Raw genomic sequence first — 22,115 nt, 5'->3', positions numbered from 1 at the left:
AGCAGATCATTGGATTACGTGACGAAACGCCACGCCTTCCGTAGCTGCTAAAGAAGGCTGTAGCTTAAAAAGGCAGAAAAGGAGGATGTCGCCAGGGAGACGAGATCTGACTGTTGCCAAGGGGTGGGGCAAGGATGTGGTGACGTCACCCTGCGGCTGACCGTCTCTTTGAGATGCTGGGAATCCAGACAACAGAAGAGAACAGCAAAACAGGTAGAGGGGACAATTGTTCTCAGAAAAGACCAGACACAGGGGGCGGCGGGTGTTTTATCTTTATGTCATTAGTTATCTCTATATTCATGGATTTAATGAATGCATTTATTTATTCTGCTTTGGGGATAAAACAATCCATGAGCTACAGTAATGTCCTTTAACTACTCCCATCATCAGTGCATGTACCTGAGAAGTATAAGGTAACGTATTAATAAGTCTCCTATGCTTCTAGTCTGCACCGTGCAGGTGTTGTAGTGCAGCAGTCCAGGTCACATTTAGTGCTGTAAAGCAGTTTCACTAACATTCACTATTACATTGCATAACAACCTGGGCTTTATATCAGGGTAGTGTTCCCTCTAAACGGCACAATCTGGATTAGAAAGAGTTAAAAGGATTCGGATGACGATTCCACCTCCAATAGCGGCTGCATGTCGTGCATGGGTTAACACTATCATTTCCAGCGTTCCCGGTTTAGTGGAAGTAAATATTTGTGATTTGTTTTTATCTGAAGATACGTTTTCTACGCATTCGTAATTGGAAAATTGTACGTTCAATGTGTGAATGGCTGACTCATCTGCTTTTATTTTTGATGTAGGTTACAACAAAGCTTCTTCTTAAACAATTCTGTCAGTCAGAAATGCTGTAGGGGAATCCATGGTTCTCACCCTCCTGGTCTCAGCGTATAAACTCTGCAGATACATCAACATGTTTAACAACGAGCGCCTGGCGGTGCCGGGATACGTCAACAACATGTGCTGGTGGCAGTCTTCTGGGGGCACAAGCAAGGGCCAGCAGGTGTCCCCGGGAGTTAGCGCCGATGTACAGATGGCTCTGGATAGGATCCTGCCTGATCTCCATGTTGCTATCTCTAAGCTGAAGCAAGCCATGTGTGAGAAAAGTATATGTGACACCATCTCCGAGATTTTCCAAATGGTGGAAGAAGCCTGGGTGATGGCAGCAGTGGGTAGAGAGGTTGCCAAGGGGCTATGTGACACAATCAGAATTGAGGGTGCATTGGACTTGCTTCTAAACTTTCTTCAGTCGACGGAGAAGGAGGTGAAATACAAGGCCTGTCATCTTCTTGAACAGATTCTGGTGTCGGAGAACAGGTAATGACTGGAAATTACGGCACGTCATTATGTAATAGAGCAGGGAAGTGGAATATGACATCAGAAGCTATTATAAAACGTGACGGGATTGGGGGCTGTCAATTCATTTACATTTTATAAACAAAGAGGGTACATGTTATAAAGAGAAGACCGCCTTATAACTGGTCGTAGCGGAATGAAAGACTTACTAATAAACTAGAGAGAAATGGCTCACACTGTTGGCTGGTATTATAGAAAATGGGCACGGATTTTCTTCATTTCTGCCCACACAATACCACCATTTAGTACTAAAGTAATACTGCCGTATAAAACCAGATCATAGCACTATATAGTGCCCAAATAATATGCAGTATCCAGATAATACTGTAGATCAGATACAATCAGACACTACTAAATAATACTGGGTAGTTGTAGTTTGCTCCTGTCTTTAGGGGTCTCCTAATAAACAGGGAGCCTGGGCAATTGACCCGTTTGCCACCCCCTAAAACCAGCTCCTTGTAAGATGTCTGGAAAAGTAATCAGAATAATTTTTTTTCAGTAGAAAATGATCACATAAAGGTATAAAGTTCCAAACAAAATTGCTGTATGGGTAAAGCACATTGCTATTATATACAGCCTTCCATGTATATATACCCCATGTGTTAGGGTATGTGCACACACACTAATTACGTCCGTAATTGACGGACGTATTTCGGCCGCAAGTAGTGGACCGAACACAGTGCAGGGAGCCGGGCTCCTAGCATCATACTTATGTACGATGCTAGGAGTCCCTGCCTCTCCGTGGAACTACTGTCCCGTACTGAAAACATGATTACAGTACGGGACAGTTGTCCTGCAGAGAGGCAGGGACTCTTAGCATCGTACATAACTATGATGCTAGGAGCCCGACTCCCTGCAGTGTGTTCGGTCCGGGACTTCCGGCCGAAAAACGTCCGTCAATTACGGATGTAATTAGTGTGTGTGCACATACCCTTAATATGAGCTGAGATATGACAAAGTGTAAACAGTTGTGCTTATTAAACGACTATATCGGTGCTGACCAGTACATCTGTTCATCTAGCATAATATGTGGATGGTGTACCAGCGGACCAATGTCCTGTAATGAAACGAGCCCAAAAGGCTGCAGCATGGAAAATGTAATATCACATAGCCAACCATGTAATAAATGGACGAGCCGCGTCCGCCAGAGTGATTACTGCTCTTACTGAAAAACTCTCCGCTCTTGTCCTGAATGGGGGACCCCGCCTATTATTTCCATGTCGATAGGGGTTGCCTTGACGTGACAAACGCTATAATGATAAATGATGAGTAAAGTGAGTACCTGAAGTGCTAAACCATTGACAGCGGATATTAGGGACCACCGCTGAGGACTGCTTAGTGCTTGTGTACATAGCAGCGTGCAGGGTGAGCTTCATACATTGATCTCCATGCACATAGTTCAGGCATAATTCATGATGAACGAGCTCATTTCTCCCCTCAGTCCTGGTCCCTGAGATCAGTTGTCAGGGACTACATTTTGACCGTCCTTATATTAGCTTGAGCATTTTATGACCAGTAGGAAGAACACACTTCATGTAAATCTCTATCTGCCGGTCTAGAATGGCCTACATGGGACTGGATACAATTCTATGATTGTTTTGCTCTTTTAGTTATTTCAGCAATTCGATGAGTGTAGATTCTGGTTTACCGCTTTCACTGCTACATAATGTCCACTATGTGATAAATATTAATGTCCACAATGTGATAAATATTATATATTAGCACTTTTATTCTTGAGACAGAAAATATCCACATTAATACACCAGCCAGTGTTTAGGTATCATCCGCGTTCTTTACGGCAGTAATGTCCATCCGCAGCGATAGATGTGATTATAGCTTGAGAGCTTTTTTGAATCTTCAATAAATTACTCCGGGAAAAGACATGATAACCAAACATTTACTACTAAGTCAATTATCCCAACTTTAAAGAGTTTGTAGACTAGTAAAGCTAAAGCATATCTTATCTTTCATTGAAGTGCCGTTGAATACAACCTGTTATCCACAAGCAGTCATTGAAGAAGGTGACGAGCATTTCTCAAAGTGATTTGGGGAAGGAGGTCCACAAAAAGAATCACATCCATGATCACCACTTTATCTCACATAACCCCATTTCTAAAAATGTCCCATAACTTCTACATGACGACGCACACAGTGTTTGATAGATTTGGCGCATGTTAGACTCCTTTCCCTTTTTACGGGGTGGAAAAATTTAGACCAGTATTTTGCACCACAAAACTGGAGCACGTAAGGGATGAATCTGGCGCATTTCACGAGTCAACACATCCACGACCATATTCTAACTATGTGACCTGACGACAGAATGGTAAGTCAGAGCAGTAGACAATCCATCCAGCACCCAACTCCGTCTGCTCCGTTAACAGGAAAACAGGATGTTGCATACGGAAAACGTTGAATCTTGGCCACATCTCAACCTAATCCTGCTATAGGCAGAGGCCTACTGTGCCTAATGATAAATACAGTCCTACTTCAGCCCTATGCATTTTTTATGTAAAATGTACATAACAGTGGTGGACTAAAAGGTCAAGGAATCCAGCAGACCCCCATGGCCCCCTTTCACAGTTAATGGGGACTAACAGTGAACCCCTCCAAAAGCTCAGTGGTTCTGAATATCTCCGACTCCACTGTCCGCTCTTTACTCTTAGTCTGTCAATAAAGAGGCCCCAGTTTAAGTGTTCTCATCTGCCTCTTGGTACCTAACATGCCTGACAAATTTACTCATCATTGTAAAAACTAGACTTTATACAAACGTGACCACACTAAAAATGAAAGCAACTGCAAGTTTTCCAAAAAGATTCCTGCAAACAAGCCCATATTATGCTAAGCCGTGTCCAACAATTGGTTTTAAAGGGTATGTACACATAACTGAGGGCATGCAAATACAGGTTATTTTTGTGCAACCTTCAGTATTGATTTGCTATTCCTATTATCTTAGGATGCAGCATGTTCAAAGGTACCGTACAGTATGTACTCAGCTCTCCGGCAGACAGTCTCACTTCCTTTCCAGTGACCACTAAAGTATACATTCTAGAATACACTAATCAGCAAAGAATCACTCAGTTACCATGCTAGTAAAAAAATAAAAAAGTATTTTTTTTATTGCACTCATATGTGCTGGGCTCTTGAACAGATCTGAGCAAATTACTTTTTAAACATTAATGGAGCTTATTTTTTTAATTTATATTTGCCCTTAACCGCACATCCAAAGTAAAAAGTGAAGCAACTTTGCAAATAATCTTAATTACAAATATCCTACTATTTTGTGTATACAGCTCCTATGCAGAACTATGGGTCTCCATGTGTCTCCATGTGCAGTCTGATTAGTCTGTTTGTAATCTGAAACATGGTTAGACGGCTAGATGGCTAAAAAGCCCACTTGCCAGTGGTCACAGGCGAATCTAGTCTATTCCAAATGGTCTTTTACATGGACCAACTTTTTAAACCAATGATGAATAATCGGTAGTTTAAATTGTTCCCGACGATTGGACGGACTTTCTATAAGAACAATCCCCCTCCGCACCGGCTAAGGAGCATTGTTTTTGCATAGCAATGGTTTTTACAATGCCTTGGCCAATTATCGTTAAGATCGTTTGGAAACAAGCAATACGTAACAATAACTGGCCCGTGTAAATGGGCCTTTAGAAGACTCAAAAATAGTTGCAGTAAAGCCACAATAACAGTTCTTGGCTCATCATACATGGGGAATTCCTTATGGAATGCCAAGGCCTTTTGTGGCACGAGTCTCCCTTTCCCCACTCCAGAGGCATAGCTAGCAATCATCCTTGTATATAACCCCTATCATCTCTGTATATATCAGTCTTGTATGGCGTAAAACTACAGCTCCCAGCATGACCCGAACAATGGTAAGAATATGCTGGGAGTTATGGGAATATGCTGGGAGTACCACCCATCATCTCGCTACAGATCATACAGTGACTACAGTACTGATTAGACGCAGAATAAACATTGACACTAAGTGACTCACCGGTGACGTATTTCCAGATTCTAGTTCTTTTTCTCTTTTCTTCTCCATCTGGTCCAGACCTCTACAATGACTTCTCCCGGCCACAGCCCATTTCTGCAGATTGCCGCTCAGATGTATTCAGCTTCTCACTTTTCAAACATTTCTGCACCTATAAATCAAGATAAAATTCTCATGGGGCCACACACTGTGCCCCTAAATATAATAGTTCCATACACTGCACCTCTAATTATAATAGCACAATACACGGTGTCCCTGATTATAATAGCACCATACACTGTGTCCCTGATTATAATAGCACCACACACTACGCCCCTAAATATAATAGCACAACACACTGTGTGCCTGATTTTAATAGCACAATACACTGTGTCCCTGATTATAATAACACAATACACTGTTACACTGTGTCCCTGATTATAATAGCACAATACACTGCGTCCCTGATTATAGTAGCACCACACACTGTGTCCCTGATTATGATAGCATCATACACTGTGTCCCACACACACACACACACACTGTCCTCCCTCTAGATCGGTGCCCCCCATAAATCCCCCTGTAGATAGTACCCACATACAGCCCTCTGTAGATAGTGCCCCACATATAGCCCCTCTGTAGATAGTGCCCCACATACAGCCCCCTGTAGATAGCGCTCTACATATAGCCCCCCTGTAAATAGCTCTCTACATATAGCCCCCCTGTAGATAGCTCCCTATATATAGCCCCCCTGTAGATCGTGCCCTACATATAGCCCCCCCTGTAGATAGTGTCCCACATATAGCCTCCCCTGTAGATTGTGTCCCAAAAAAACAACTTTACATACTCACCTTGATCCCGTCCCCACGCCGTCCTGTGTCAATGCAGGCCTGCTCTCTTCTGAGCAGGTCTGCTCGTACTGTATGACGCTTGCATCGTTGAAGGGCACTGATTGGCAGGGCAGAATGACTTGTCCCACCAATCAGCGCCTTTCAACAGTGGAAGCGCTAGTGTCGTTAAAAAGGCGCTGATAGGCGCAGAATGACTTGCCCTGCCAATCAGCATCATTGTTAGGCGCTGAATGGTTGGGCATGGAACGTGCCTGGCCAATCAGCGCTTACGCATGTAATTGTAACTGCGTCCTACAGACGCAGGTACAATTAGTTACATAGTTAGTTGAAAAAAGACACATGTCCATCAAGTTTAACCAAGGGATGGGAAAAATTTCTACACACAGGAGCTCATATTTTTTCGTTCTAGGAAATTATCTAAGCCTTTTTTAAAGCCATCTACTGTAGCTACTGTGACCAGCGCCTGGGGTAGACTATTCCATAGATTCTAGTTCACAAGGGGGTGGCGGCAGTTGGTTTCAGTTGCGCGGCCCTTTGTGGCGTGGCCACCGCCCCCCCGCTAGCTACACTATTGCCCCACTCCAAAAGAACTCAATAAATTAAAAAATCACGTGACAATTGCAACTTTGTGGGCCTAATATGGTAAATTCAGTAATGTGTAAAATTGAATTCTGAATTTTAAGCCCATGAAGCACATATAATACAATGTGTATTGCACCCTTGAAATCAGAGCAAAAAAAAAAAGATTTAAGAAACATTTAGTAGCCCGCTTACAAGTACAGAGGAGCTAGAGGACAACAATCACGCAGCAGGCATATTGTAGACTTGGAAATAATGTATTTGATTGCTGATGTTTTACATCACTGTAGTGAAGGGCAAATAAAGTTGGGGAATCTTTTTATGCACACATTGCCAATAACATAGCACACAATGGCTCATATCACAATCTCTTTTGTATATATTTTGTGTAACTCTATTTGCAGAGCCCGCATTGCACGTGTTGGATTGGGCGTTATCTTAAACATTTCAAAAGAAAGAGATGACCCAAGACTAGCCCAACACCTATCTGGCGTCCTTGAGCACATGTTCAAACACTCCGAAGAAACCTGCAAACAGTTGATATGTGATGGAGGTCTGGACTCAATCCTTTTTTGGTGTCGCTGGACGGATCCGGTGGTGCTGAGGCACTGTGCTATGGCTCTGGCTAACTGTGCCATGTACGGTGGCCCTTATAATCAGAGGCTGATGACTGAGAGAAAGACAGCTGAGTGGTTGTTCCCTTTAGTTTTCTCAAAAGAGGATGATCAGATACGTTTTCATGCGTGTCTTGCAATCACTGTATTAGCAACAAACAAAGAAATTGAGAAAGAGGTTGAAAGGTCTGGCACACTGGCATTGGTTGAACCCTTTATTTCTTCTTTGGACCCTGAGGAATATGCCCATTGCCTACTGACCAATAGTGATAACACACAAGGAAGGACAGCTGGTGACCTTCAGCGCCTCGTACCACTGCTGGACAGCTCTCGGTTAGAAGCTCAGTGCATTGCTGCCTTCTTCTTGTGTGTGGAAGCTACTATTAAATCCCAACAAAAGAATACAAAGGTGAATTAAATTTACGTTTGCCAAAACCATTTAATCTGTTATACTATGAGTTACTCAAAACCAATGTTTCCTAGGGAGCTAAGATTGTACCTACTGTTATTTATGTATTTAACATGTTTTCACATATATAAGGGAGGACTCATCTTAGGTTGCAGTTTTCAGTGATCTCCTACCTGCCAAATATAACGTCAATCTATCTCTACTTGTTACAGTACCTTATCACTCCCCCAAAAATTTGGCAGTAATAGATGAATAAATAAAATACTAATAAAGCGGGCTGTAGCCGCAGTTACGCTCTCACTCACTCTCTCTCTCTCCCTCTCTCTTTCTCTCTCTCTCTCAAGATGCATGCTGTGAGAGGGGAGGGGGAGCAGAAGTAGGAGGACATCTGATTGGCTAAGAGAGCACAGCACAGCTATGACATCACATTAGGAAGATCCAATGAACTCATCAGGCATGGAGAGAGAAAATATGCATTTTCAAAAAGCATGCAGAGAGTTGGAAAAAGACCCGAAAAACACAGTTTCACACAATATTTGGCGGCACTCCATTTAGTTTCAAAAATATTTATTAAGGTTTAGATTTAAAAAAGTAAATTCAGTGAATAAGTTCACTATAAATTGTATTTCCAGTAATCTGTTGTATAGATGGATGAACGTAAAACCTTGCCATTTAAAAAAAAGACTTGTTCACTTAGGCTCCTTTCACGCTGCATTTGTCCTGCATGTTTGACATATGCATTAGGAAAGCTCCCGGCTCATATGTGTATTGTACCCATAAGCTCCCATTATACCGACGGAGGCCAAAAGGGTCTCCTTTTGGCCTCTGTAGGCGGCATACGTTTTTTGCTGCATTGAGTAGTGTAGTCAACTACCTATTCTATCCAGAGGCATCCCACAAGAAAGCGTATGCCAGGCAGTATAATTTTTTTTTTAACATGGTAAAAAAAATGGATACGTCATGAACTCTCATGGCCTTTTCATGACATATATGTTAAACAGATGCTAAAATAGCCTATGCCTGAGTGTGGGATTCGTCACCCATAGACTATTATAGGATCTATTTAACAGACACCTCATGAAAGGTCATGGGAGTTCATAACGTATCCATTTAATGGATCCCATAATAAACTATGGGTGATAGATGCCTCTGTTAAGCATTTGTCACAGCCTCCGTTTAACGTATATGTCGGCAGCTTTTTCCAGTGTATACGTCAAACGAAGACCATAAACGCAGAGTGAATGGTTCCTTAGAACGCATGTCTAATAACTTTGGTCCATGCTGTTTCATCTTACTTTCTAGGTGTTCAATGAAATTGGAGCTACGCACAGCCTAAGGCGGATCGTATGCTATTCTGTTGATTGTACGGTTTCCTCCCTGGCTAAAAAAGCCCTCCGGATGATAGGAGAAGAGGTCCCATCTCGCATTGCCCGTTCTGTACCTAACTGGAAACCATTGGAAGTACAACACTGGCTGCAGCAGATTGGCTTTGACAAATATTCAAACACATTTTTAGTAAGTTGTGAAAGAATAATGCAAATACATATACAGTTTACAGCAATTTCTTTACCTAACATTGTACTTGGTCACAACAGAACCACCAGATTGATGGTGATCTACTGCTGAGGTTAAGTGAGACAGATCTTAAAGGAGACTTGGGTATGACCTCCAGCATTACTCGTAAGAGGTGAGTGTCTGGCCTACCACATCACTTCTCCCATAAGTTGCCTTTATATGTAAAATGAGGAGACCAAAAACCCACAGAGAATAAATCAAAAAGACAACCATGTAGATATATTTATGATTTATTTATGGTAAATCTCTGCTTGCAGTATTTGAAAAGTACAGCCCATCTAATATGACCTGAAATAAAATCCTTCAGAAATATCCAGTATGTGGAACTAATTTTTTTTTTTGCAAAAGCAATTGAGATGTGACAAATGCCCATGCCACCTCACCCAGGGCATTCACATATACCCTAACACATTTTTTGTTTCCGCTTGATTTTTCGGCTGTGATGCTTTCTGCCACATCACTAATGGTACATTTTAATGTAACCATAAAAAGATAGCACGATAGGACTTCATTCACTAATGGAAAATTAGGAACTTGGTTTAACTTTAAAAGAATTTTTTTAAAATGGGTATGCATTCAAATATATGTCCAGCGCTTACTTATACTATTTCTCCTTGGCGTTGAGATTAAAGGGGTTGTCCGAGATTTAATGACTTTGTGTTAATGCTTGTAATTTTAAATAATATACTTACGTTTTCCAAAGTGGCCCCGTTTCCAGATCCCGCCGTGGGGAACTTGACGGGTGACGTCAGTCTCTGCTGTGGCTCCGGCCGCTTTGTTGATCTTGAATTCTTTTCCGGGTATACGACACGTCACTTGTGACGTGGTGTATATCGGACGAGAACCACGCTCATGTGAATGAGCCCTCAGGGTATGTGCACACATAGTGTTTTCAGACGTTTTTGGGGCCGTAAACGTCCCGAAAAATGGCTGAAAAATCGGATGCAGAATGCCTACAAACATCTTCCTATTGATTTCAATAGGAAATACAGCGTTCTGTTCCGACGGAGCGTTTTTTGGCGTAAAAAAACGCCCACGAAAAAGAAGTGCATGTCACTTCTTGAGACGTTTCTGGAGCCGTTTTTCATTGACTCTATAGAAAAACAGCTCCAAAGACAGTCGTAAAAAATGCAGAGAAAAACGCGAGTGGCTTAAAAAAACGTTTGAAACTCAGGAGCTGTTTTCCCTTGAAAACAGCTCCGTATTTACAGACGTTTTTTAGTAAGCCATGTGAACATATCCTAAGGCCTTATTTACACGAGCATATTTCACGTCCGTGATACGCGCGTGAAAATCACACACGTCGCACGGACCTATGAAAGTTAATAGGGCCATTCAGACATTCCGTGTTTTTCACGCAGTGTGTGTCCGCTGCATGAAACTCACTGCATGTCCTATACTTGAGCGTTTTTTGCGCATCACGCATCCGTGTGCTGTGCGTGATTTGCGCAACAGTTGCTCAAGAAGTGATGGGAAAAAGAAAACCACCTCCTTAATTTCATTTTGTAAATGTCAAAACCGCGTGACATAAGGATGCCATACGCGTGAAAATAACGCAGACACGCACCAAACACTGATGACACACGGAACTGCAACGCGCTCAAAACGCAGCGTTTTTTACACGCGCAAAACGCACACGTTCGTGTGAATTAGGCCTAAGAGAGCAGAAAGCTCTCCACTGATAAGCAAGGTTGGCAGGCATGGGAATAAGCAGGCAACAATGACGGGGTCCGTAGCTTCAGCCAATAGCTGCAGAGGACTGAATTGGGGGGTATGTTTTTTACCTATGTAAGAAGTGTTAGTGTAGAAAACTTCTTAAAGGGGTACTCCCATTAATAATTTTCATTCCAAAAGTCAGAACTGCAGTTAATAGCTGTTTTGAAGTAATATGCAGTGTTTCTAGCATATCAAATTACCTTTCTCATGAGCATGCTTGACCACCAGCGCTCAGCTCATTAGGTAGAGGTGCACATTGCTATACACTTGTAACACCAGGTGGTGCCATACTATGAAAATATAACTCTTCGCTGGATTGGTTTTGTTTTTTTAACAGCATGTAATTGGCAAATAGTGTTCATTTTTTATGATCTATACAATGAATGTGATATTTAATAGTAGGACAACCCTTTTAAGTGCTATCGCTCTATGGGCACAATCAATAAGCTGGAAATTTCTATAGCTGATATACAGTAATATTGAGATTAATGTAGGGGCTTTTTATAACATGGGACTGGCACCAGTGAGACCTCATTTATCTATGTAATATTAAGATGATGTTTCTTACCTTTTTCATAGATTTCTGAGGGAACTGGTGGAGTTGAAAACTTTTGCAAACTACTCAACATGTGATCGCAGTAATCTGGCTGATTGGCTTGGCAGTTTAGAGCCACGGTTCAGGCAATATACCTACAATCTGGTTACCTGCGGCATTGATCGTAATTTCCTGCATCACGTGACTGAGCAGCAGCTAGAGAAGGATTGTCACATGACAACAGGTTTTCACCGTGTCCGTATTCTGACAGCAGCCAGAGGTGAGTTCATGACCAGCCACCACTGTTACATAATTCAACAAACAAGACTTCAGGATATAATTCAGGACCAAACAAGATTTATTCAATTATTCTGCATTATAACTCATAGAGGTGAATAACCAAATCCATCCTGCAAGATTTTCTTGATTTTATAGGCTAAAAGCGTCAGGTTTTTTCTTTACTATACAGGAATATATTATCAACATAATGCTTGTGATTGTTCACTTGTATCCTGTGGCGTATTCAGTAGATCATATGCCCATGGCTATTCCCTAAACTTGTTCCCCCCTTGTTCGCCGCGCCGTGTCTATAGTGAACACCAGCTTTCTGTACGAGTATTGACAAATTGGTGTTGCGATTCCCCTTGTCAAAGGGCTGTGTCCCTACATACTGACACTCTCCAACCATCGCTGACAGTATCACACTTGTAGGGACACATTCTCTTGACAATGGGAAAGGTAACACACATTTGTCTATTAGTCCTGGGTACACAAAGACTTTATGTGGAATACAAGGACTTCCTACAACAGACATGTCAGGAGAGGGGACAGATCCTTTATAGATCCAGTGACTCACAAGTGACGTCTTCTCTGACGGGAGACGTTTTCTTTGCTTTTCTTCTCCATCTGACACAGACCGCTATGGTGACTTCTCCTGATGTCTGCAGAGTTTCCTGATGAGAAATCTTTGCCCCTCACTTCTGCAGCCATTTCCAGCCTCTGTAGAAACACAAAAATGTAGACACCAACGCCCAGGCCCATACATTAAAGGGATTGTCAGGGCACTAACCGGTTTTTCATACTGATGACCTATCCATGTGCCCGGACAACCCCTTTTACTCAGAATAATAAATTCAGACCACAGATCAGATCCTAGAGTACAAACAGACCCCAGCCTTCTAAACTATTGCAGTCCCCAGACCAGACCCCCCTAAACAAATGCAGACCCCAGAACAAGCATCCTAAATAAATATAGACCCTAGAACAAGCACCCTAAATAAATACAGACCCTAGAATAAGCACCCTAAATAAATACAGACCCTAGACCAGACCCCCTAAATGCAGACCTCGGACCAGACCCCAGACCTGACCACCTAAACTAATAAAGACCCCAGACCCCTAAATAGAGACCACAGACCAAAACTCCTAAACAAATACAGACCCCTAAACTAATACAGACCCCCAAACTAATGCAGATACCAGACCCCTAAATACAGACCACACCACCTAAATACAGACCCCTGACCCCTTAAACTAGTACAGACCCCAGATCAGACCCCCTAAATACAGACCCCAGACCAACTAATCTAATACAGACCTCTTAAACAAATCCATCCCCCTTACACAGCAGCTCATCTCAGTCTTCCCTCTGGAGTCTTGCTGCAGTTCCAGGACCTGCGGTCATGTGACCTGCAGGTCTCTGATCAGTATCAAGAACTGCAGACATTAGGTCATGTGACCTTATGTCTGCAGGTCCTTTTGCAGAACATACACAATGCAGTTCTGTTGCGGTTTTTGTCGCCAAAAGCGGCCGCCCAAATTGGCCATATGATGATCCGCCATTGCTTGTATCAGCCAAAATATATGTATGTGTATATAGTAGCCTTTGTAACAGTAGAGTATGCTGTAAAAGGATGACCTTATAGAAAAATGTAAATTAAACTTTTCCTGGTAAAGGTAAGAGAAGACATTTTGAAATGACTCTAAAAAGCTTGGAGATCTGAGGTTTCGCACCTGGAATGGGCCCCATAGTGGTGGTGTACCCTGCCTAGGCCATTGCTTTATGACATTGCTCATTTAAAAAAAATAAAAAAAAGAATTTATTTTTTGACAAATAGTTTTTTGCTAATTTATCTACATGATGAATATTTCAATCCCCAGTCAGAGTACGTACATATGTGTGTTTTGTAAGGACATTGTCCTAATATTTCTGCCATTCTGTGTCCAACTGACAACTGGTAAAAATAAACCACGTCAGCATATAAATGGTAAATTGTACCTGTAGAGAATCACAAGCCTTTTCAAGCTTTGCTGGTTATGGTACAAGATGTAAGCTTTATGGTCTGCCAGGCAGCATCACATTGAATTATCTGAAGACAGTGTACTCATGAGATATCTTGTCTTGTAAAATTAGGGAATTATTCATGACACTGGGCTAGAACTGAAGCCAATCACTTATTTTACCTCATACCTCTATGCACACTTACTCAGTAGTGTTGTCCAGATTGTTGTCCAGTGATGTTTTTTTGGGGTTTTTTCACTGTGAATTGGTCAAAGTTATTTATATATAGAAGATATACCCTTATAGAAGGCATACATTCATAGTCTGATATCTGAAGCGAGAAAAATATACACAGCGCCAACTGGTGCAAGATGAACCATAAAAGCTAGTACTGGCAGGTACAGCTTAATGTAAAAGGCCGTTTTAGTAACCAGGTTGCAGCTTTCCGTATCCAGGTACCGGCATCAAGAGAATTGAGCCGCAGGAAAATAGGGATTATATATTTAAAAAAATATATATATTTTAAAAACTGGATATTTTTTAGGAAAGCGCTCCTCAATGAGAAGAAAAGGCAGGTAAGTGCTGGTAAGCTGATTTATTTGAGCAACATAGGATGGGCAACGAGTTTCAACGCAGGACATGCGTCTTCGTCAGGCCGAGAAATAGGTCTGTTTGGTGTGACAGACGTCATTAGGTTAATTGGCAAAATTGTAAAAACATTGGGTACATAAGAAAATACATAGAGATACACATGTAGGTATATATGTAAAACAGGTAATAACAGCAGAAATGGAGATTCAAAAGTAATCCACAAAATGCAGAACAGTATTTAAGGAGCAAAATATATTACACACGGAAGGAAAGAGCAAAGTGGACATAATGAAATTTATGAGTTCTAAACATGGAGAGGTCAATAGAGCAGGGGGCTTACCGAGGTTCAGAGGAGACAGTGTAGAAGTAGGCAGACGAGGACAGCACGAGCGGCAGAGCGCGCCCAAGTGAAGAGAGAAAAGAAAAATACAACAAACAACACGAGCCGGCGTCAGCGTAGTCAAGGAGACCACAGTGGCTACGGTGGCCGTATAGGGGAAAACAAATGCAAAAAGCAAAAGGACACTACAGACGGAGGATGCAACAGTACAAGGAGGTGAAGGAGAACTTATTACGGTTCAGTCATATTGTTTTGAGGGAAAATGAATACAGTAATTGTAATAGAATTACGCATGTCCTGCGTTGAAACGCGTTGCCCATCCTATGTTGCTCAAATAAATCAGCTTACCAGCACTTACCTGCCTTTTCTTCTCATTGAGGAGCGCTTTCCTAAAAAATATCCAGTTTTTAAAATATATATTTTTTTTTAAATATATAATCCCTATTCATAGTCTGAGGAATATGTAAAAATTGAATTCTACAGATGATTTTCTAAATGTTCCTTATTTAGAATCTATTATCCCACATAACTATAAGGAAATACTTAGTCTGCACTAACGTGTTGCAGTAACATCATACACAGTCGAGTCACATTATTATGTGACTAATATCCAGCTAATATCCAAAGTAGCCACCGTGCAGCACGGACAGCAGCTAGGCGGGCTAGGAGTGACTCAATAAGGTGCTGGTAGGTTGTCTCCGGTATCTGGAGCCATGCTGACTGCAGTGGATTCCACATTTGTTTGAGGGTGCGTGGAGGAGGATCCATAGAGCGAACAAGACGATCGAGATGGTCCCACAGATGCTCAATTGGGTTCAAGTCTGGTGAATTAGGGGGCCAGGGAAGTACTTGGAAGTCTTGGTCGTGCTCTTCCAACCACTGTCGGACATTTCTTGACCTGTGACATGTCGCATTCTCTTGCTGGAAGATTCCATCTGCCCCAGGGAAGCCAAACGGCATGTATGGGTGGACGTGATCTGCAACGATGGATTCATACCCAAATCGGTTCAGATTGCCTTCCACATGGATGAGTGGGCCCAGAGAATGACATGAAAAAATTCCCCAGACCATAACGCTGCCACCACCAGCTTGTGTTCTTCCAGCAATGGTTGCAGGGTGTTTGTTCTCGATATTTCCCGCCTGACACGCCAATGTCCATCCGTTCGATGAAGCAGAAAACCTTGACTCATCGGAGAAGGCAACCCTTTGCCAATCATCGGTGGTCCAATTCCCAGATTGCTGTGCAGATTTAAGCCTTTTTTTCCGATTCACCGTATTTGCCTAGGAGCAGTGACCATCGGTCTGCTTCAGATCCCCATTGGCAGTAGGGTTCATTGAACTGTTGTTTTAGACACACGTCTGATAGCCCCCTGGTTGATTTTCACAGTGAGATGCTCCACTGTAGCATGTCGTTCGGCCCTCGCACACCTTCGTAGCCGACGTTCACCTCTCACATCAATGGCCTGAAACCCAATAATCATCCCTTTTTGCAACTCTGATAAATCGGCCCTTTTACCCATGGCAACAACTAGTGATATGTGTTCAGACAGCCTATCGCACACCTTATATACCCACCAAGCCAGCCCACGACACATCACTTTCTTCATGGGCTACGCGCTGCCGACGTCGAAAGTAGGAGCAGGTCATAATAATGTGATTCCACTGTGTATATATCTTCACATCAGTATAAATAATCGAAATCACTGCATTCTCATTCCTCATAGTGATCAATATATTACTGTTAAGGCGTTAATAGCCACTAATACCATTCAGATGTCTGCATGTAAATGTTTCTAGTGGTTCTCAGAACTACAGATGTGTGAGATAAAGCAATGATCATGGGGCAGACCCTTTCGATAAGCCCATTAAATAACACTACCGTCATCCTCTTCCTAGCCTGAAATGGCTGCTTACAGAAAATAATACATTGCTTTAAACTGCACAGCAAACTTTTTTTTATGACACTATATACAGTATTTATATTTATATATTAGTACATTTGGTTTTATATATGTTGTGCACATTGACCAGTCTATAATAAAGCAGCTGAATATACATTGTGTTGATTTGCAGCAGTAGTTACCTGTCTCATGCCAGCTAAACTGCTCTGCATTACTATTCTGTGTTCTAGTTAGAGGCGTTGTCTGCACCTATTAGCTAGAACAGAGAGCGGCTGAATAGAGTCTCACTCTCACTCTCCATTTCTTGGACAGCTACACCTTCCCTGTGATGGCGCTACATGGGAATGATACATTTGCTGCGGGGTTCTCCCACAGGTTACAGCTGATTGCTGGGAGTCCCAGTAGCGGGAGGACCTGTGATAAGCTTATATTTGGGGTACCATTCAATCAAAGGGGATTGTTAGAAGTGAACAACCTCTTTCAGCTATACTGACTCAATTTTCACATAATTTGTCCTGATTTTCTGAACCTACAGATTGTGCATTGATATCATTTCTTGTTTGGTTTGGTTTACAGCTCCATAGTTACACCCTTGTTTTATGGTATGATATATTGGAAACCTGGTACCTCCTACACGTCACCAGTATGTCCCCAGTTTTGAACGTATTAGTGAATACTCTGATCTAGTATGTCAAATGCAGCAGCGAATTTTATGTCATTACTTACCTATATATATAAAGCAATCCCTATAACAGGGATTGCTTTAGGTTACAGTATTGTGTGTTGAAATAACTTATCTTCCTTGTCTATCTCAGAGATGCTGCACTCGCCTCTGCCATGCAGTATAGGTAAATCCAGCTATGATGGTCCTGATGTTTTCATCAGTTATCGCAGGAACACAGGATCTCAGCTGGCCAGGTATGACCTACATTATTGTTACTGCCAAATCTCTTACTTTTATGACTTCTTCTACCCATAACTATAAATATACAGTATTGTCAATAATAATCAATATACAGTATATTATACTAAAATGTAGTATAAACATTGCTATTTCCAAAGATTCTGCTTCTTCGTATAGTATCTGACTTTAAGACTTTGTGTTGGATTGTAGAGCACATTATCTAATGGTCTTTATGTTTTGACAGCCTCCTCAAGGTACATTTATACCTCCATGGTTTCAGTGCCTTTATTGATGTGGAAAAGCTGGAGGCAGGAAAATTTGAGGACAAATTGATTCAAAGTGTTATCAGCGCTAGAAACTTTGTCCTCGTTCTCTCTGCTGGATCATTGGATAAATGCATGGGAGACATAGAATGCAAGGACTGGGTACACAAAGTAAGTCAAATAAACACAAGAGAGTTTAGTGGAATATCACATATTTGACGTCTTAAAACAAACCTGTCAGGTTGAACATACAGCTGGAAAGTTCAATATCACTTGAGGGTGGTCTTACTCAATAGCGGACAACCTAGTCTATATGCCCAAAAAGAGTATTTCTACATAACCTCTTTAAATGGCGGCACATCTAACAAACCACAGTTACTTTATCTAATTTTTATTGCGGTTTGTATTTAACATCCTATATTTGGTTCCTGGAGAATACAGGGTAACCAAACGTTCAACAAACTTTTGACATGTCATAGTGACATGTCAGAAGTTTTGATTGGTGGTGGTCCGAGCACTGAGACCCCCACCAATCACTAAAGCGAAACGGCAGAAGTGCTCGTGTGAGCGCTGAGCCGCTTCGTTTCTGTTCGCCTTTTCCCGGAAATCGATGTAGCAGTGTATCGACTCAATATAAAGTCTATGAGCCCGTACACCTCTACATCGGCTTTCCGTAAAAAGCTGAATAGGAACGAAGCGGCTCAACGCTCACACGAGTTCTTCGTTTTAGCGATTGGTGAGGGTCTGACCCCCACCAATCAAAACTTCTGACATGTCACTGACATGTCTGAAGTTTGTTGAACATTTAGTTACCCATTAAGTTGATAAATGAGAGTGTATTCAGTCTCAGTGTATATCAACAGTAGCTCTGTATTGAAGGTCTGGTTTAGTGGCACTGTATTTTAGGTTCTTCGTATTCAGTAAATTTAGTCTAGCATGAGCCCCGGTAAATATATATTGTATGTATGTTGTACATTGTGTGCCAGAATTTGACAGATGAAAGTTATGTCTCAAGCACAAGTACATAAAAGAATGAGGACCATGATTTCACCTTGTCTTGACCATCTGTCCCTATCCCTTACCATGTAAATAATGTACTTACATGACTGTTTTAGGAGATTGCCACAGCACTGGACTGTGGGAAGAACATTGTGCCGGTCACAGATCACTTTGAATGGCCAAACCCGCTGAGCCTCCCTGAAGATATGAGAGCTGTGTTAAAGTTTAATGGAATCAAGTAAGCACTACTATTAATCTCTCCAACACTAAAGATTTGCGGATTTTTTAACTTTTTATAAATAAAAAATCGTTTATCATGACTCGGGACCTTAAATCTGGGCACACAAGCAATGATGCAGCATGAAGATCAAGCTCACCTTTCTCAGACCGAGCGGTGTGATACAGAGGAAGGCAAAGCAAGCCCCCCTGGGCGATTCTAGACAGTTTTGCCACATGGGGGGGGGGGGGGGGGGAAGGAAATTAATATTGTACTTTATTTTGACTGTATGTGTCCCTATTGTGTCCTGTACAGATATTGTATAATTTCCATATGGTGTTTCATACAGATACCATATGAATTGTCACGTAGTTCTTGCTTCAGTCCTCCTTGCCAGTAGCATTGGGTATCCATACGGAGATATCACATGGATCAGTATACACAGGTGCAATTTTTCAGTCTACATTGACTTCTATGGGAAAAATTGGCACCATACAGAAGCCATTCATAGTGCTTAAACACATCCATACGGCATCATATGGAGGTACAGAAACCTCCATATTATAACATTACTTTAGTAGGGGAGCTTCCTACCACCCAGAACTGGTACAGAGCCATGAAATGCTGTGTGCATCAGTCATAATACTGGACAACACCTTTAATTATCAAGACAGTATATAGATTCCCCCAAGTCAGTATCATAATCTCCAAGTATACACACAGATTTTTTTTTTTTTTTTTTAAAACAGTACCAGGTATTAGGCCTACCAAATCTTAGTCACCAATACTAGTGGCTGTATAAGTGCAATATCCACTTAATAATTCCTAGGTCTCAATAAAATCAAAGTTGAGTTCGTGTTTGGATTTAGTCCAGGAAAATAAGTAGAAAGGTTGTGTGATTAGACTAGGACAACAAATTCTAAAGGTAGGACGGCTCTGCATAATAGGCCAAACAAATGACACTTGTATTCTTTTATCTTTGATGCAATCGGAAATGACAGGATTATAATTGTTAAAAGTTTGTTCCACGTTTCCAGACATAATTTTTTTTGTATAATGAAAAGTTCTACAAGAATTTATAAAGAAAGTATTTAAGAAAATTGTATTGCTTTTAGTATACGAAGAATAACATTTATTTGATAAAACCAGAATATCCCTTTAAGTAATAACCGTTCCTATAATTTTGTCAAAATTATTTTCAAGCGTAATGCATTTTGTATTCCCAGGTGGTCACACGAGTACCAGGATGCAACTATTGAGAAGATTATTCGTTTCTTGCAAGGGCGCTCCTCTCGGGACTCTTCAGTTGGATCTGAGAACAGCCTAGATGGCACTCCTACACTAGGGGACAAATAGTAAGGTCCATATGAAGAACTAGAAATGACTTGTTGACATTAGTACCTGCAGGACTATTGGATGTGACACCGTTAACCATTGTCCTTCTCAGATACTCGCTTTATTTCTGCTTGGTATTTTCCTTAAACTGTGTTAAACTTTCTCAGAAAAGAGAATCTGCGTTACTGAGGGATGAGATCCATTCACAGCTTTAGTGTAGTAAGGACCTAACTTGGAATACACAATCTTTAGTTTATTTTACATGAACAAACAGCAAGAAAATGATGAAAAACAAAACGACTGTAATGTGAAATGGCATCTAGCCACTCAATGTTGTTTTCAGACTTTGGAAGAATATTGTAAAAGTCATTTCTGTAAAATCCAGAACTTCACATCCCATTGTTGTCTTGCAGCACTTGCAGAGCAGAGTATTCAATGGACAACTGCAAAGCGGTGATCAAATCAGGTCATACTCAGGTCCTTTTCTTAAATTTGAAGATGTCATTTTAAATCCGGGACACGTTTAAGAACAATACGGAATTATTCAGATTACTTTGGCTAAGACAAATTGTCAATGTCTTGTCGATCCCTGAGTTCTCGGTTAGTGCCTGTGTCCTATACTGAAGGGCTTTTCCCACAAAAGGCGTTTACACCTCTTGCACACGACTGAGTTCGGGCCGTGAAAAACAGTCCGAGTGTTGGCTGGATTTCACGGCCTGACCGCGGTATAGGTGAACGGGACTTTTATGATGCTAGGAGCCCCTGCTTTTCCGCGGCACTGCTGTTCCGTACTGTATCATTTTGTTCAGTACGGAACAGCAGTTCCGTGGCAAGGCAGGGACTCCTAGCATCATAAAATATCTATGAAGCCAGGAGTCTCGTTCACCAGAACCGCGGTCGGCCCGGGATATCCAGCCGACACTCGGACCGTTTTTCACAGCCCGAACTCGGTCATGTGCAAGAGGTGTAATAGGCTGGGTTCATACATCATGGTCAATATGTGTTTTTTGCCGCAAACTGCATTTTGTCAACATTTTCAGTTTACAGCATAAAACTCATTCTAAGGGTATGTTCACACGGCCTATTTACGGACGTAATTCGGGCGTTTTTGCCCCGAATTACGTCTGAAAATAGCGCCTCAATAGCGCTGACAAACATCTGCCCATTGAAAGCAATGGGCAGACGTTTGTCTGTTCACACGAGGCGTATATTTACGCGCCGCTGTCAAATGACGGCGCGCAAATAGACGCCCGCGTCAAAGAAGTGACCTGTCACTTCTTTGGCCGTAATTGGAGCCGCTATTCATTGACTCCAATGAACAGCAGCGCTAATTACGGCCGTAATTGACGCGGCGTTCAAGCGCCTGCACATGCCGGTACGGCTGAAATTACGGGGATGTTTTCAGGCTGAAACATCCCCGTAATTTCAGCCGTTACGGACCCCCGCCGTGTGAACATACCCTTAGTCTGGGTTCACACGAGCATGTTACGTCTGAAAAGGACGGAACGTATTTCGGCCGCAAGTACCGGACCGAACACACTGCAGGGAGCCGGGCTCCTAGCATTATACTTATGTACGATGCTAGGAGTCCCTGCCTCGCTGCAGGACAACTGTCCCGTACTGTAATCATGTTTTCAGTATGGGACAGTAGTTCCACGGAGAGGC

The 22,115-nt window shown here is 41.9% G+C and overlaps 1 protein-coding gene across 1 annotated transcript; it reads left to right on the top strand.

Annotated features, from left to right (window-relative positions):
- The first annotated feature begins 125 nt into the window (after positions 1-125).
- Positions 126-21,907, top strand: SARM1 (sterile alpha and TIR motif containing 1). The gene is made up of 10 exons (XM_075854147.1): positions 126-213; positions 809-1,322; positions 7,175-7,793; positions 9,096-9,308; positions 9,389-9,480; positions 11,664-11,899; positions 17,548-17,650; positions 17,881-18,070; positions 19,015-19,136; positions 20,342-21,907. Exons 2-10 carry the CDS (start codon positions 868-870, stop codon positions 20,469-20,471), a joined length of 2,160 nt encoding a protein of 719 aa, XP_075710262.1. The 5' UTR covers positions 126-213; positions 809-867; the 3' UTR covers positions 20,472-21,907.
- The last annotated feature ends 208 nt before the right edge of the window (positions 21,908-22,115 follow it).

The sequence above is a fragment of the Rhinoderma darwinii genome, chromosome 2 (assembly GCF_050947455.1).
Source record: "Rhinoderma darwinii isolate aRhiDar2 chromosome 2, aRhiDar2.hap1, whole genome shotgun sequence".
NCBI classification, from domain to species: Eukaryota; Metazoa; Chordata; class Amphibia; order Anura; family Rhinodermatidae; genus Rhinoderma; species Rhinoderma darwinii.
This window is presented reverse-complemented; position numbering and strand designations above follow the sequence as displayed.